The 16,300-nt window shown below is 36.2% G+C and overlaps 2 protein-coding genes across 3 annotated transcripts; one reads left to right on the top strand and one right to left on the bottom strand.

Annotated features, from left to right (window-relative positions):
* Window positions 1-1,212: 1,212 nt before the first annotated feature.
* Window positions 1,213-3,183, top strand: LOC129312646 (UDP-glycosyltransferase 86A2). The gene is given in 2 exon segments (XM_054955323.1): window positions 1,213-1,845; window positions 2,050-3,183. Coding segments are annotated over 2 exon segments (1,497 nt in total). The 5' UTR covers window positions 1,213-1,259; the 3' UTR covers window positions 2,961-3,183.
* Window positions 3,184-4,906: 1,723 nt separating this feature from the next.
* LOC129313592 (ABC transporter G family member 3-like) lies at window positions 4,907-15,808 on the bottom strand. Of its 2 annotated transcripts, none has more exons than XM_054956836.1 (12): window positions 15,545-15,808; window positions 13,995-14,623; window positions 13,810-13,889; window positions 12,965-13,251; window positions 12,120-12,291; window positions 11,746-11,859; window positions 11,361-11,483; window positions 10,383-10,574; window positions 10,197-10,283; window positions 5,693-5,965; window positions 5,424-5,531; window positions 4,907-5,285 (listed from the first exon to the last, which is right to left on the bottom strand). In XM_054956836.1, the coding sequence occupies exons 2-12, from the start codon at window positions 14,473-14,475 to the stop codon at window positions 5,028-5,030; spliced, it is 2,175 nt and encodes a 724-aa protein (XP_054812811.1). In that variant the 5' UTR covers window positions 14,476-14,623; window positions 15,545-15,808; the 3' UTR covers window positions 4,907-5,027. The 2 variants fall into 2 exon arrangements, with proteins under 2 accessions (XP_054812811.1, XP_054812812.1); XM_054956837.1 differs by having other exon boundaries at window positions 11,361-11,480; window positions 15,545-15,805.
* Between the last annotated feature and the right edge of the window lie 492 nt (window positions 15,809-16,300).

Raw genomic sequence — 16,300 nt, 5'->3', positions numbered from 1 at the left:
TTGTATATAGTTACTAGCTTAACCGGCATACTGTCATTGACTCGTGTACAAACCCATTTTAGTTAGGGGAGTTATTTAATTAGTCAGGGAGAGAAACCATGCAGCCTTTGGTAATTATACGAGCCAGGCTTGAACGGTTTAATTAGTGCTTTTAAGAATTTGTTAATTAAGGAAGTTAATTAAAATTAGTTTTGTTTTGTAAAATTTTAAAATTATTCTTAATAAAAATCATTTAAAATTAGAGGAGTTAATTTAATCAGTTATGAAGTTTTATAACTAGTTAAAAATATTAGTTGACAAATCAGTATTCTAGGCAAAGCACATTATAGCAAGACATACACACACACTTATCAACTTCATTTATATATATATATATATATAAGTTTTTATGCTTAATAAAATTCTATACATAGCTCATTTGAATTGACAAATTTTCAATTAAGGGCAATTTTGTGATTTCAGTCCGGGCAGTTATCTAGAGCTAGCCTGTTCAAAACAAGCGGGGAAACTCCAAGTGTGAGTTTAGGGAGGGTGCCATTAGAGGACTTTCTTCTTCTGATTAGAAGTGGTCTTCCAGGGATCTCAAGCCTACCAATTAAACATTTTTTTTAAAATATAAGGTTACAAAAATGTGAGATAAAGATCAAATCATGTTTAAAATTATGAGACTTTTATAGTTAAAGGGCATGCTAGCAAAGACAAAAATATTAAAATTATCACATGATCTCTGATGACCCAATAAATCAATGCATCTATTTATTTGTCTATAAATATGATTAAAAGTAATTATTTAATTTCTCATTGTGAAATTTTTAATTTTTTTTATAATTATTGAAGGAGGATAACTTTTAAAGTAGTGGCAATACAGAGCTTTCATAGAATTAGACAATTTCAATGGATAATTTCACGATTGAAATGTAAGTGACAGAACCCAGCAATTAACTTTACCAAACACAGACTGACAATATAAACATCCGAGAATATAGACAGCACAATTATTATAATGCATGAAAAGGGAGAACATCACGTGCTTATAAAATAGTTGTACGATGATATTTATAGTAGATTTCATATCATTCAGCAAACAAATTATGATTTAATAATTCGAGTGATAGTTCCTGCAGCACATATTTTATGGGTATTCCAGATGTATCCACATGCAACAACCACGATTTAATTATTCTATAAATGTCAGATCCACAAGGAATCCACCTCACTTGCTTTGCTAGTTGCTGCCGGAGCAGCCATCACTCCTTATAATGAAAACCCAACTAGGTGGCCACTGCAAGCTAAAGAAATTAAAAATATCACACAGCATGGCATTCCCAAACTCACAACACCCACCTCACGCCATTCTTTTCGCTTACCCTACTCTGGGTCACGTAATCCCCTCCGTCCATCTCGCCATCAAGCTCGTATCGTGTGGCTTCGTCATCACCTTCGTTAACACCTACTCCATCCACCACCACACCTCCAGGGCAAGCTCTTCCCACCACAAGGATGACATCTTCGCCTCCTTCCGAGATTCTGGCTTCGACATACGCTACACCACCATTTCTGATGGCCTTACGGTGCAGTTCGACCGCTCCCTCCATCATGAGCAATTTATGCAATCCATGTTGCATGTGTTCTCGGCTCACGTGGAAGAGCTCGTCGCCAAGCTTGTGAAGCAGTCTGTGCCGCCAGTCACGTGCTTGATTACCGACACTTTCTTCGTGTGGCCGTCCTCAATTGCCAAGAAGTTTGGCCTCCTCTATGTTTCCTTCTAGACGGAACCCGCGTTGGTCTTCTCTCTCTACTACCACATGAGCTTTCTCAGAAAGAATGGTCATTTTGCTTGCCAGGGTACATACCTTCTCTCCCCCTAATCTCTTCCATACACGTCTTCCCGCATAAGTCACAACTGTTCACAGCATCCGGCATCCATCATCCGTATATTTATTAATGGGAGAAACAGATATAACCTCATGAATGTAGCTTAATGCTAACTTTGTGATTCTGCACTAGATTCTCTCATTATTCTTGCTTATAAACCTCATGAATGTACAGACACTCGCGAAGATTTTATTGATTACATATCGGGCGTGAAAGCCATCCATCCCAAGGACACGATGTCGTATCTTCAAGAAAAGGACACATCCACAGTGTGCCACCAAATAATATTCAAGGCCTTCATTGAAGTCACGGGTGCAGATTTTGTTCTCTGCAATACAGTTCAAGAGCTGGAGCACCACACCATCTACGCTTTGCGAGCCTGTATCCCGTTCTACGCCGTCGGACCTATCTTCCCACTTGGCTTCACTAAGAGCACCGTGCCCACCAGCCTCTAGTTCGAATCCGACTGTAGCCAATGGCTCGATTCCAAGCCTCATGCCTCTATCTTGTACATTTCTTTCGGTAGCACTGTCCATATCGCCAAACGCGACCTCTTGGAGATTGCTAACGGCCTTTTTTTGCTTACCAACGTCAATTTTATCTGGGTGCTCCGACCCGATGTCGTGAGCTCCGAAGATCAGCATCCTCTGCCCGTTGGATTTGAAGAGGCAGTTCGTGGCCGTGCGATGATCATACCTTGGTGTAGTCAAATCGAGGTGTTGACTCACTTGGCTATCGGAGGGTTTTTGACTCATTGCGGGTGGAATTCGATATTGGAGTGCATATGGAGCGAGGTTCCTCTGCTGTGCTTCCCACTGTTGACTGATCAGTTCACCAATCGGAAGTTAGTGGTCGATGACTGGGGGATTGGGATCAACTTGGGCGATCGATGTTGGCTGATCAGGAAGGAGGAGGTGTCGGAGAATGTGAGCCGCTTGATGGATGAGAAATCGGGGGCAGAGTTCAAGAGTGCTGTAAGAGAGATGAAGAAGACATTGAAGGATGCGTTGATGACCAATGGATCTTCTAACAGAAATATGGAATGCTTCATCAGGGATCTCGAGACCAAAGTCTGCATCTCATAGCAAAACACGTCCAATGGTCACTGATTACACATGAAAGCAATTTTCTTAGATCTTGTTTAGTCGCGAGGGAAAATTGGAGAGGTCCATTTACCAGCATGCAACACCTTTTTTGTGGGAGAAGCAAATTAAATTTCTTTATCAATATAGCATTCAACTCTTGTACATGGAGTTGAAATTTTTTTTGACTTTTTAGCTTTCGTCTTTCAAGGGGAATTAGTATCAATAGGGGATACTCATAGTTGTATCAAAATATACGAGGAACTCTTGCGCGGAAGCCCTAATCCGTCGAATAAAATTACACCCATACAATTAAATAAAACTTTATATGTCATTATTTTTAATAATTTTATTTTTATAATAAAATGTTTATTTAATTTTTTACTTTTTATATATCTATTAATATTATTTAATTTTAAAATTAATATCATTTCAATGTTATGCTTTTTTTGAATAAATCATGAATGACATAGTGTATTAGGTTCATTAAAAAATTTCTCCAAAGTATACTCATAATTCCATTAAAATTCTTTATTTAGGGTGTGGCAGTTCATAGCAATTTTGGGAGTTCAAGAAGGGAAATGATCCTCTTCTCTTCCTTCCCATCCTCTTCACCTCTACTTCCCAATTTTAAATCATTAAGTCAAAATTCAAATTGTTTAGATTTAATTTCTTATAAAATATTTTATGTTTATTATATTTTTTAATTGTTCATATTAAACTTTAATTTTATTATTTATATTTTAGGATAACACTACTTTTCGTCTCTGTACTTTTCTTAAACTTTGATTTAAGTTTTTATATTTTACTTTTAATATTCTATATCCCTATATTTCTTTGGTCTACAATATTGATTCTTATATTTTTAAAAAGATGTTGATATAACTCAAATGGTGTTAACAATTCATTTTATGCTCATGTATCAAATTAATACTGACATAGAATTTTTTAATAAGCAAAAAATTAAAAAAAAATCTACATTAAATGAAAAAAAAATTGACCTAAACTCTTTAAATGATTAATAAAATGCACAAATCCCACACAGGTTTTTTTTTAAAAAATCTCATTAAAATTTTCATGTTAGTCTCATTTTGATATGTAAGCACAAAATTAATGTTCTTAATTAACATATTAATATTATTAATATTGTTTGTGTCACATCAATATTTCTTTAAAATGCAAAAACTAATGTTATAGATGGAAAAAAATGTAAGGACTTGAAATACCAAAAATAAAAAATAAAAACCCATATCAAAACTCAAACAAAATGCAGTGAAAAAAATAGTGTTTTTCCTCCATTTTTTTTATAATTTAACATTTTAATAATAATTTTATAAAAAATCAGATCTAAACCATTTAAATCCTAACCTAATAATTAAAGTGGGAAAAGAAGTTAAGAGGACAATAAGGGAAGGGAAGAGAATCGCTGCCATCTTCAAAGACATCATTGATTCACATCTTAAAATTTTCACATCAATCATCCCCATGAACTTTATTTTTCTTTTTCGGCCATAGACAGACTTTTAATATAAGACCCGTATGCTAAACAAAACTTTACAACAATCAATCCGCACTTTGTTCTTTTATTTCCTAGAGGATCTAGGTTACACTAATTAATTATCTAATTATAAAAGAGCCGGTAAATTTTCATTCAAGTGTTCAGCGTAATGGAATCGAGAGTAAGCCGTTAACTATGTTTTCCCAGTAAACATTTGGCTCCCGGTCTGTGCAAAGATGATCGTCACTTTGGTAGCTGTCAAAACCAAGCCTGAGTACTTCAGAGCAATAGTTAACTGAATCAAACTAACATGCCTAAAGCAACCTTTAGTACTTCCCCTCCCAAGCAATGATGTTCCAAAAAAAGGTCAAATATTCAGTGGCCGCAATCCAAGATGAAGCAAGGAATACAACAGCACATAAGAGGACAATTTTCATGGAAAAGTTTCAAGTTCCGAGGTAAAGATTGTCTCTGAATATTTATTGCTGTATTGACCAAGAAACTTCATATTTGCACCTCAGTTTTCAAGATGAGTTCACAAAATGATTTGATAGGTTCCCAGGAACAATAATTCATCTTGTATTTGTGGTATCTCGATTACACTGAAAGCTTCTGAACATGGATATTTTTCTACCCATACAGAAACATAACATCAAAAAATTTAAAATTCGATAAACAACCGCCATAAGAAACAAAACCAGCAAATTCTTCCACTTGGAATTACTGTCAGGGGAGATATCGTAAGCACTTTGGAGGGCTTGAAAGCCAGATATTGTCCTTACCTGCCCAACGGCAAAAGATGTGCCTAGATACTCATTCTCCAATAGCCCCTACAAACATGAATGCACTAATAGTTTCAAGAAAAGCCCCATCTGAAAAGTAAAGATGTCATAAACAAGCCAGCCTGTTCAAAAGAAAATTTTCCAACAGCAACATGCGGGAGATACAACCATAACACATCTACTTGCCTGGATTGAATACGTATGGAAGGCTATATAAGACATTGGATACATCCAAACGGGTCCAGGCATGGCATCTCGAATTCTAAAATACCCAGCAGAAAGGATCATGACCACCTGAATCAGAATAGATTTGCGTTGAAGGTTAGTTCAGGTAATGCTTGATAATTGACTGTGCCTAAGTTCATAGCTCATGCCATAAGATATAAACTAATTGAGCAGCATTTAAGTTCTGCAGTATTTAACAACAAAAATGATCGGCAGGCAATGGTGCTCACATGTATGCACAACAGTGTCAATACACTCCAAAAAACTTCTTCCCATATAGTAGAGACGACTAGCATAAGTCCTTCATTCACCAACAGAGTCATGAAAAAGTTCAGCACAAAGTACATCAACAAGCTGAACTCATCTTGCAGCCCTATCATGAAATAGAAGACGAGACTGGATGAAATCGATATGAGAAACAGGAATGGAATGCTGGAGAAGAGTTGCCCGAGTGAAAAAACTAATGCACTTGAGTGCTGGTTCGATTCTTCACAGGCATATATCTGCAAAACAGCAAATGGTTTATTCCCTTGAGAAGGTCTAGAGAGTAAAATGGTACGATTGAATAAAAAATCTAAGCCTTGATAAAGTCAGCACTAACAATGCCAATAACAGCAGCAGTAGCAATGAAAGACTTAAAAGCATGTAAAACATCTTTCCCCCTTCATGTTTACTGCTAATAAGTATAGAGTGCTTGTTCTACTTTAAAGTAAGTCCATAGAAACTATAGATACTAGCACTTTACTATCCTTGGAACATTGTATGACTTAATTTAATGCACTCTATATTTACAGAAATTCCCATAATCACACAGTTACAACAAATTTCATGAGCTAATGAGATAACAATATTTTGTTGACATCATGAGTTTCTAAAGCTTTCATGAGAGTCTCAGTTGAATTAATCTGTCCCAGAATTATTCAGTTACATGTACTTATCTGAGTTGTAGAAAATGGTGAGAACTAGATTTAGGTGGTTTGGAGCCAAGTTTTGAGTCCAGTAAAGAGAGGTAAGGGAAGATGAAAAACAACACTCAAAGAAATTACTGAACAAGACCTCTTAGTAAAAAATATATCAAGAGATTTAGTTGTTGGTAAAACATAATATCATACAATTCCTGTAGCCAACCCCAATTTAGTAGGATAAAACTTATTGCTGTTGTCGTCGTCCATATCTAAGTTGCATAGTATGTTATAGAATTTAGATGGGAAAGAGAGAGAAAGAGAAGGGAAATAAAGAAAGGAAACAGAGAGATAAAGAGAGCAAATCGAATATGTAATTCTCATTGGAAATCAAAAATCTGAAATTAGATACTCTACTGCCACTTATTCATAGGCATTATTGTCATATGAATATATATATATATACACCCTAAACTATCCAAATCCTACTAATATAACAATAATATAGTTAAATATCAAATCCTATTTGAATCAAAAATCATATCTAAATCTATTTAAGTAATCAAAATCTATTTAAAGCCTAATTAAATCTTAATTATTTTCTTATTTATTATAATTACGTAACAATACCCCTCTCCTAAAAGACCCTTTCCCTCAAGGGTCAAGTAGTCAGAATATTATATCAAACTAGACCCCCAAAGCATCCTAATTAAATTGCCTCTAAATGAAGTCAAAACAAGAATGAGCACTGGCGACAAGGAAGAAGCGGAGATATGCATTTTCATCAGCAAAGTAGAGGGTAACGGTGATTGAGTTTGGAGAATATGTGCTAATAAAGAACTTAGAATAGATGGTAGACTGCAACCACTAACTACAAAAGAATCTTAGGACCCATGATTGACGGAATTTGTGTTGACTTGACATAACCATCAACTACTTGGAGTTCTTGGATGTTCTTGATAACACTATCACAATTTTCTTGGGCACTGGTCATCAAACAAGACCTACTCTTTTCTCGAATGACAGAACCTTCTTGCAACACTAGATACATATCTTGAGTTAATGGCAAGACCGACCCAGCTTCAACTGCAATGGTCATATTTTCGGGATCCCCATTATTGCTAAGGTCATTCTTGAAGCATTGATTCTCACAATCTTATAGAGGCATCTTCATTTGATCCTTCTCCAAAAACTCGTGACCTATAAATATCTTGAAGTGCCCATGCCTTCTTTTTTGCTTGATGCATTAGCATGATTTCTTGCAATCTTGCAAGACTTCTAGCTTCTTGTATTATTCTTGGTTTGAAGAGACACATTTGTTCTACAAGTTCTAGCATAAGCCTAGCCAAATACTCAAGTACCAAATATTTTTCATGCGATTTCAATTGACTGGTATGGCTACCATAGAATTCATTGAATTCTTCCACACTCCCCTACTGATGAAGCCACGTCTAGTGGTCATCTTCATTTTCATTTCAAAATGAATGGAATGCCATGGCTGAGGATTCGTTGACTTTGATACCACTGTTATAGATTGAAAAGAGAGGGGGTAATAGAGAAACGAAACAGAGAGATAAAGAGAGCAAATCTAAATATGTAATTCTCATTGGAAATCAAAGTCAGAAATTAAGTACTCTACTACCTCTTATTTATAGGCATTGTTATCATATCAATATAATCCTAATCTATCCAAATCCTACTAACATAATAATAATATAATTAAATATCAAATCCTTTCTAACTCCTATTTAAATCATAAATCATATCTAAATCTATTTAAACCCTAATTAAATCTTAATGATTTTCTTATTGAATTTGTACCTTAGGATTTTGCTGTTCTTGACCCTTGAGGACAAGGGTCTATTGGAAGGGTATTGATATGAAAAATAATAAATAGCATGTCCTTTAGGTAGTTATTTGTTGTTAAGGGTAATAATGTCTTTTACGGCTTTTAATTGTTTACCCAGCATTTCCTAGAGTCCTATAAATACTAGGACATTCCCTCTTGTAATATGGTCTGTGGATGTTAATGGAGATTAGTTTATCAGAATTGATTTCTTTTCCCTCTCTGGTTATATCGTTCTCTCTCCCCCCCTATTTCTTTTCTCTAATTCCTCTCTACTCTTCTCTCTCTCTTCTACTTTATTTTCTATGTTCTATATCAATGGTATCAGAGCCTGGTTATCCTCGGCATCGAGATGAAATAACTTTTTCATATAATAATGGAGCTTAAAAATGTAGCAGTAGAGCTTAAAAAGTTGAGATCTACAAGGGAAGATGCGGCAGAGTTAAGAAAATTGTTGCGGCAAGAATCATTCTTGGATGATGCCCCAGTTACTTCTGTTGAAGAAGATAGGTTTGGTTTAGTTCCCATCCCACCATGCCCAAATGAGTTCATTGATGAGCAAGAACTATCTGCTGCTCCAAAAGATAGTGAGTCTTGTCTAGTCTCCTCCCAAGAAGAGCATGGTGGTGATTTCAAGAAGGGCCAAGAATCCATAGCAGCAAATGGTAATCTCAACACTACCTGTAGCACTAATGTAGAGGATTTAGTGCAAGATTCTGTTGGCCAAGACTCTTTCATTGCTAGTTCTCATACTCATGAGGTCTCACAAGTCAAGAGATATGGGTATAGTTGCGTCTCAATGACGCCAGGTACTAGGGTTATGTGGCATGGTAAGACAACTTAAGAACAAAAATATTTTTCCTTTGGTTTCACATGGCTGGGTATTATTCAGGTATGGCAATGCATCAGATACTGAAAAAACGTACTGCAGATATGAGGCTGTCAATGGGTTCTGTGTTGCAGCTGTAATGTGTCAAAAAAGGTCAAGGGCACAGGTCTTATGGCACAAGAATGGTACCAGCTTTTTGAAACAAGAAAGAAGGAAAAGGACGAAACTGAAAGCTTGGGCTAACGTTATTTTCAGTGAATGATCAAGTCAAAGGACTCAGAAAATCAATCATCATTTTACATTTCCCGAGGGTTTTTCAGACTTCCAAAGCATAAGTTCTTCTATCTGATTTTGAATTTGCACCTTGTGATTTTGCTGTTCTTGACCCTTGAGGACAAGGGTCTCTTGGAAGGGGGTATTGATATGAAAATGGCATGTTTTTCAGGTAGTGATTATTGTTGAGGGTAATAATGTCTTTTATGGCTTTTAATTGTTTACCCAGCATCTCCTAGACTCCCATAAATACTAGGACATTCCCCCTTGTAATATGGTCTATGGATGTTCATGGAGATTACTTGATCAGAACCTATTTCTTTTCTCTGTCTCGGTGTGGTTATCTCGTTCCCCCCCCCCCATTTCTTTTCTCTCAATTCCTCTCTACTCTTCTCTCTCTCTTTTCTATTTTCTATATCATAGTATTTCACAAAACTTGCAGTTCTTAAGCAAGTGATCATGATAAGATAGTGTGAATATTAAGCTTTGCATACAGAGTCAGGATCCATAGCCAAAAGTCAAGCTTTTCATGAAATCAGCAGTACAGCTTAAAACTAAATTGTAAGCCATAAATTGTAATAAGGGATTCTCAGCCCAGCAATTCTTTCCTGGAGAAAAGAACAAAAGTATGCATTTGAGAATTGTAAGGCTTCTAGTCTTCTAAATTTCAATTGAGCAAGCTCCATATAATTCATGTATTAAAAGTGCGTGATTATTGTCTGCATATAACATGGCATCAAACAAGGGGGGCATATGCTGAACAATTTCTAAGTACATCCCATATGTACAAATTATGCTTTCGTTTATGCATAATACATGACACCAAACTAAAACTTTCAAATTGTTGTAAGGTAATCGTTGTAGGCAAGTAGCAATAAGATTACCTTAATTTCTCTCTTCAGTGCAGGCAACCCAGCAATGCTTAAAAGTGAGCAGAATGATACAAATACAAAAATTGCTGCAACTCTTGTCTGCAATGCAAAAAATTAAAGACGTGCAGCCTAATATGTGCAAAACATAACAAAAGCAGCAAATGAAAGATAAAATGTAATTACATCACTGAGACTCACCACAACTGACGACAGAGAATGCCCCAAACCAGAGAATACAGTGCCAATACAGAGCGTGAGAAGCATGTAAAGAATAAGGCGAAGCCAGTAATATTTCCACTCCCTTGACATAATTAATAAAGACCTCCACGTCAAAACTGCTATTCGGGTAGCTATGCTAGCTTTACCCTTGCTTTTGAGACCTGGACCTTCCTGGGAAATAAGCATCTTTTCAAAAACATGTAAAAGGAAATTCTAACAGTAGCTCCCATTAAATGCAGTCACACAAACATCAAGACTAGAGGGTGTGTTACTTGTCTATCTGATCGTTTTCTCATAATTAGTATATGCATCAAAACGAAGTAGTTGCCTCATTTTTGCCAGAAGAACTCATTATTAATTATGATGAGCTTATAAGGAGGAAATCATAATTAACGCAGCAAATTTAGAAAAGGAAAATTTCCATTCTACTATGTGGAAGCACCTATTCTCAGTAAGGAGAACTGGGGATACTCCTCTGAACCAATTGGGACACTTGTTGACATGCTAGAAGTATCTTTGATTGGATTAAAGGCATAGCCTCCTAACTAGGCACCTCCACTTAAAAATTATACTAATAATTAAATTATTGACTTTTCACTTAAATAAATTAGTATAAAAGAAAAGCCATGTAGGAACAATCTGCAACCATCAAATATTGAGAACGCTATCTAATCTGTTGGTGCAAAAAGACTGCTGCATATGACAACTTACAAAAACATAACCCCTCTTATTAGCCAAGTTTATGACATGGTTTAAAATGAAGCCCCATTCCGAGCCCTATATTTCTGTAGAGCATGTACTTGACCGCATCAAGATAAAACAAGCACCAATGCATCATTACCAAATACCTATATGTATTGATAAATGAAGGCTAAGCCATAAGTTTTACCAAGCTAAATCACCAGAAGAATAGGAAATTAATTCAATCAATATTCAACGAAATGTTAGCAACTTTACTTTCTCAGTGAGTTTCAGAATCATAGTTTCAACAGCAGCAGCATCTGCAGATGTTTTATAAGTTGCTTCAAGTGTGCGTATAGCAACAGCAGTGTCCATGTTCACCGAGGAAAATTCATCCTGCTATGATGACAATTGACAAAAGTTAATATGGTATCAAATAAACATTGAATCTGGTTAACCAACAAGAGAAGAATGAAGCATTGACCAGATTAATCATCTGGCAATGGTTCCCCTAGTCACGACATAATTTCAAGTATAAATATAGGTTGCATATCTATTTATGTTTAGCGTGCAAAAATTCTTATATTATTAACCTGGTGTAACACCAACCAGACTAAAAATTAGGAAAATTCTGAGAGAATTGTGTACCGGGAACAAGTACCTGCCAGTTTTTACACATTGCAATTATCCTGTCGAAATCTGTATTAATTGCGCGCAGAAAGTGATCTGATGGACTTTGCATGATTGGGCAGGGAAATCCAGCATTTGAGAAGTGCTTCGTTAACACAGTTATAACAGTCAGGAATAAAATAAATATTCCATTTAAAAGCAAAGAGGTGAAAGAAAAGGATATTATGAATCTAGCAGCACATTCATCTTCCAATGTCATTTCTTCACACTACTAAATAGCACCCCTATCAAGCATAAAAATCAATGTCTGCCTCCTCAGTCCTTTTATTTTATTTGGTAATTTCTTACTAGTTTCTCAATCAAGTTTCATGTGGAAGATCCAATCAGCTAGATGGTACTGTTTACCTGTAAGCAGGCTAATGTTTCTCCAAAGAAAAGAGTATTTCCATTTGAAAGCAGACAAATTCGGTCAAAAAGGCCAAAGACTTCTGTGCTACTCTGATAAATGGTGAAAATAAGAGTGCAACCAGTGCTTGCAAGCTTCTTCAATGTAACCATCATCAAAAGCGCAGAGACACTGAAGGAATTTGATTAAATAACAAGAATCATCAATATTACCAATATCAATACAAAATATAAAAAGTGTACGGAGCCCCATCGTTCATAAGTTATGAACAACAATACCACTCATCTTAAACCCTGTGTTAATACAAGGGGACCACTCAAATAAATAAGCCACAAGGCATGTGCGTGAATAACTATGACGCAATGCTCAGAAAATAGACCAAGCAGTTCCTGTTGTTAGGTCCCTGAAAGATGTAACATGAATGCAATGTATACGAAAAGTTGGGGAATAAATGAAGCTGTAATTTTTTTTTTTGGGTGAAAAAATGAAGCTGTAATTTACAAGAAGGTTCCATACTTTATGGCCTAGGCCCTAGCAAACATGGATTATTTTGAGCTGCATGAAACACATGAAAAACTACTAGGATAGATGAAATAACATGTCACTTAAACAGTTTCCAGATAGAGCATACCAGAGATGTAGACTGTGGAATGCCATTTCATAACCCCTATAGAGTAATGCATGTCAACTAATACTTGCAAAACTACTAATGAAATTACAAATTATGAATTGTTGTAAGAGTGAATAGATGCAACTAATTTTAGAATTTTTCAAAAGTGTCACATCAAATATAGATCAGGGAAAATCAGTGCAATAGAGAGCTCAAGAGAATTAAAATAAACACCTGTCCAGATGATAAAGAGGCTCATCTATAAATAAGACATGTGGTCTCATAACAAGCTCCCTAGCAATGCTAACACGTCTTCTCTCACCATTAGGAAGACCCTTCATATAGCAATGTCCCCCAATAAGTTTATTTGCATAGTCACCTAAAGACATTGCATGGATGGCATCCTCTACCACACTCTTTTTCTGACAAAAGAAACCAGGAAGTTCAAGTAGGGCTGAATAGTACAGAAACTCCCTTACAGTGAGGGATCCAATCAGAACATTCTCTCTCTCCACAAACCCCTGCAAAAATTAAAAGCAAAATTAAAACAAACAATCAAGAGCAGAAGAAATTTCTTGGAATGACTATAGGCTCATATGAGGAAAATGTGATAAAAGTAATTGTTAACCAAGTTCCAATTAATCATAGCCAGGATTTTTTTTTTTTTTTTGGTGAAGTAAGGGAATATTTATTCAAACCAGAGAAACATATGTACAAGGTAAGGCAAAGCCTTGGTAACAGCCAAGAAGTTAATACAAGAGTATATAAAACCATAATTACTTTGATGAGAGGTCATTATATTAATTTTCCTATGTGCCAGATCAGTTGGTACGGAAAATGCATAATAACATAAGAAACAGGAATAAAAAATGCTTAATTCCAAAACTAAAATGTTGCAAGGACACATTGAAACTAACACACCACTTTTCAATTAAGATTCTGACCTTAGAATATATGTAGCATATAAAAGTATGATATATGAGTATGACGAATAATTAGACTATGATTGATCATTGAACAACATCAATGCAATGGGGAAAAAAAATCGAAGACTCAACAAAGTGAGATGCTGAACTTACATACGACCCATAAGGCATGTGTGATTTTGCTCCATTCACAAACACCTCACCATAAATCCTAGCTGAGGAATGCAATCTTCCTAATATAAAAAGAAAGTCATTTTAGCTTTAACCATTCAAGTATATAAGCAATGAACAAGATGGAAAGTTTATTAAGGAAGGACAAAGTAAGCATGCTTCAAAACCTGCAATAGCTCGTAATAATGTAGACTTTCCGGACTTTGCAGGACCCATAATTACTGTCATTGTTCCAGGTAATGCATAACCAGTTGAACTCTTGACAACCTTATCAGAGTATTTCCGTTTTCCCTTTATCATAACAGTCAAGTCCTTCCACACAACAGAAGCCCCGGCAATTTTTCTGGGAATAATTGCACCATCTGGTAGATGCGGGGACGGCAAGGATCCACTGTTGAGCTTTGAAAGGGATGGAGAAGCTGGCGTCGTTGCAACATTAATAGAGTCACCTCCTTCCTCAACTCTAACACCGATATCAGTATCTTCCCACTCTGGTGAATCCTCAAATGAAATAGGTTGTCTAAGTGAACCAGGTTTACGCAGGTAAAAGAAGTTACTTGATGGCACCCTGCTTGCTGGGCTGCTTGCTGATGATGACGATGACCTATAATTATCTGATTGAGACTGTATTTCTTCCATTATATTCATTTTTCCATACACCAAATCTCAGATATCATTGTGCAAGTAGCAGGATATTTCTTGTCATCCTGTTGATCCAGCTGTCTTGTCAAATTACAACCTTATAAGTCTCATTTTTACAACAACAAGCTCTAAGAGAACTCGTTGCATTGGCAGCCTGTTCAGGGAATAAAATTTCCAAAAGATCAATGCCAATTCAAGAATTTCATTAAGTCTCATTATTAAGTAACACAAATTAAAAAAAAAAAAAACTTGATATCAAAGTGCCCATAGACTGAAGAAGGGACTAATTCTAATGAGAAAATTGGGAAAAACCTAAGACTTTTTAAAGTCAAGCTTGCAAAATAAGTTTACCTATTTAAGGTAAATAAATCGAAATCTAGTCCATAGGGTAGAACATTCCTTCGGATTTCTAGAACCGGATTTAATTTTGAGAAAAGTAAAACCCCCTGAATGTATAAACCTATTAACTACTCAAGCGTGTTAATGTCCTCACTCCTGCTCACAGAGGAAAAACTTGGTACCATGGCAAAGCCAACGGACAAAATCACACACACAATGAGACCTTTAAACAAAACCCGAAATGTAAACATGGGGGGATGAAAAAGAACAGCTGTAGAGCCACGATAGTTAGAAGCATAAAGCTACTAGCGAAACAGCATCAATGAAATCCTACAGAGATAATACATGCATGGCCAGTTTTTCACTGAGAACAGTGCATATGTGTTCGCCGAGAGAAGAAGGCAGACGAACCAAAGGACCAAGCCTAACCATGAAAGCTAGTACGTGGTAGAATTCCTCACGGATAATAAATAATAAGCAGAAGCCCCTGCTCTTAAGAAGGTCTGGTAGACTTCCCAGATGAAAAAGACTTATTTAGTCATAACTTTCAGAGCTGAAAACAAGACATCAGCAAACCAAATACAATGAAATGGAAAATAAAGATTCCTCTTTTCGAACTTTAAACTGAGCAACCAACCAAAGTGCACAAAGCTATCACCAAAATCAAGCCTATGGAGCTGACTTCCATAGACGAGTTCGAAGAGATAAAAGACAGAGGAGATAGCAAGAAGCTAACCTGGATCTAGGCAAGGTAAAGGAGAAGGGAGAAAGAGGATAGTGAATTCGAAGGCTGGGCAATGACCAGGCGAGCTCGCTGATACCCTCTGTATATATTGAATGGGAGATTACTACTCCAGTACTACTGATTGGAGCCGCCAATGCCGGGGTTTTTTGTATGCTTTGTTGAGCACTTCGCATCTCACTTTATCTTTATTTTATTGTTCTTCTTTTTTGTCTTTTCTTGCCCGCTGTAGCATTTCTTTTTCTCCAGTGCAATGATGATGGCTTCCAGGTAGCCAGCCCAAAGCCATGCCTTTTTGATCTGCTTTCGCTCTTTTATAATTGATGATCAGGTAGCCCGTTGATTGATTTCTAATAATCTAAATGATAGGAACATTATGAAACCTGATAATCATTTGAAAATGGAGCACTCTATCATTCAATCACATTCTCTGTGGGGTCGCACCACGACGATTATTTGGGCACAATGCAAAACAAAAATGGGCATCGGTCTAAAGTCAGGGTGACAAATTAGACGTGCTTATTATAAACGCATCAATGTTCGTTCTTTTCATGTTTACGGCTCGCGCCGGACACTGGACCCTTGTTTAAACCACGGGTGAATCTGATTCATTGCCTTGTTTGATGACTTCGCATTTAATTAGTCACACTTACCTTCGAGCTAAACAATCTCGAATACAGTTTTTTTCCCCCTTTTACAAGTATCGAAAATTGCAACACTTAATTCAAACATCTGATAAGAAAAAGTTAT

This window comes from Prosopis cineraria, unplaced genomic scaffold (assembly GCF_029017545.1).
Source record: "Prosopis cineraria cultivar Desert tree isolate PC_DT_omini unplaced genomic scaffold, ASM2901754v1 PC6, whole genome shotgun sequence".
In the NCBI taxonomy this organism is placed as follows: Eukaryota; Viridiplantae; Streptophyta; class Magnoliopsida; order Fabales; family Fabaceae; genus Prosopis; species Prosopis cineraria.
This window is presented reverse-complemented; position numbering and strand designations above follow the sequence as displayed.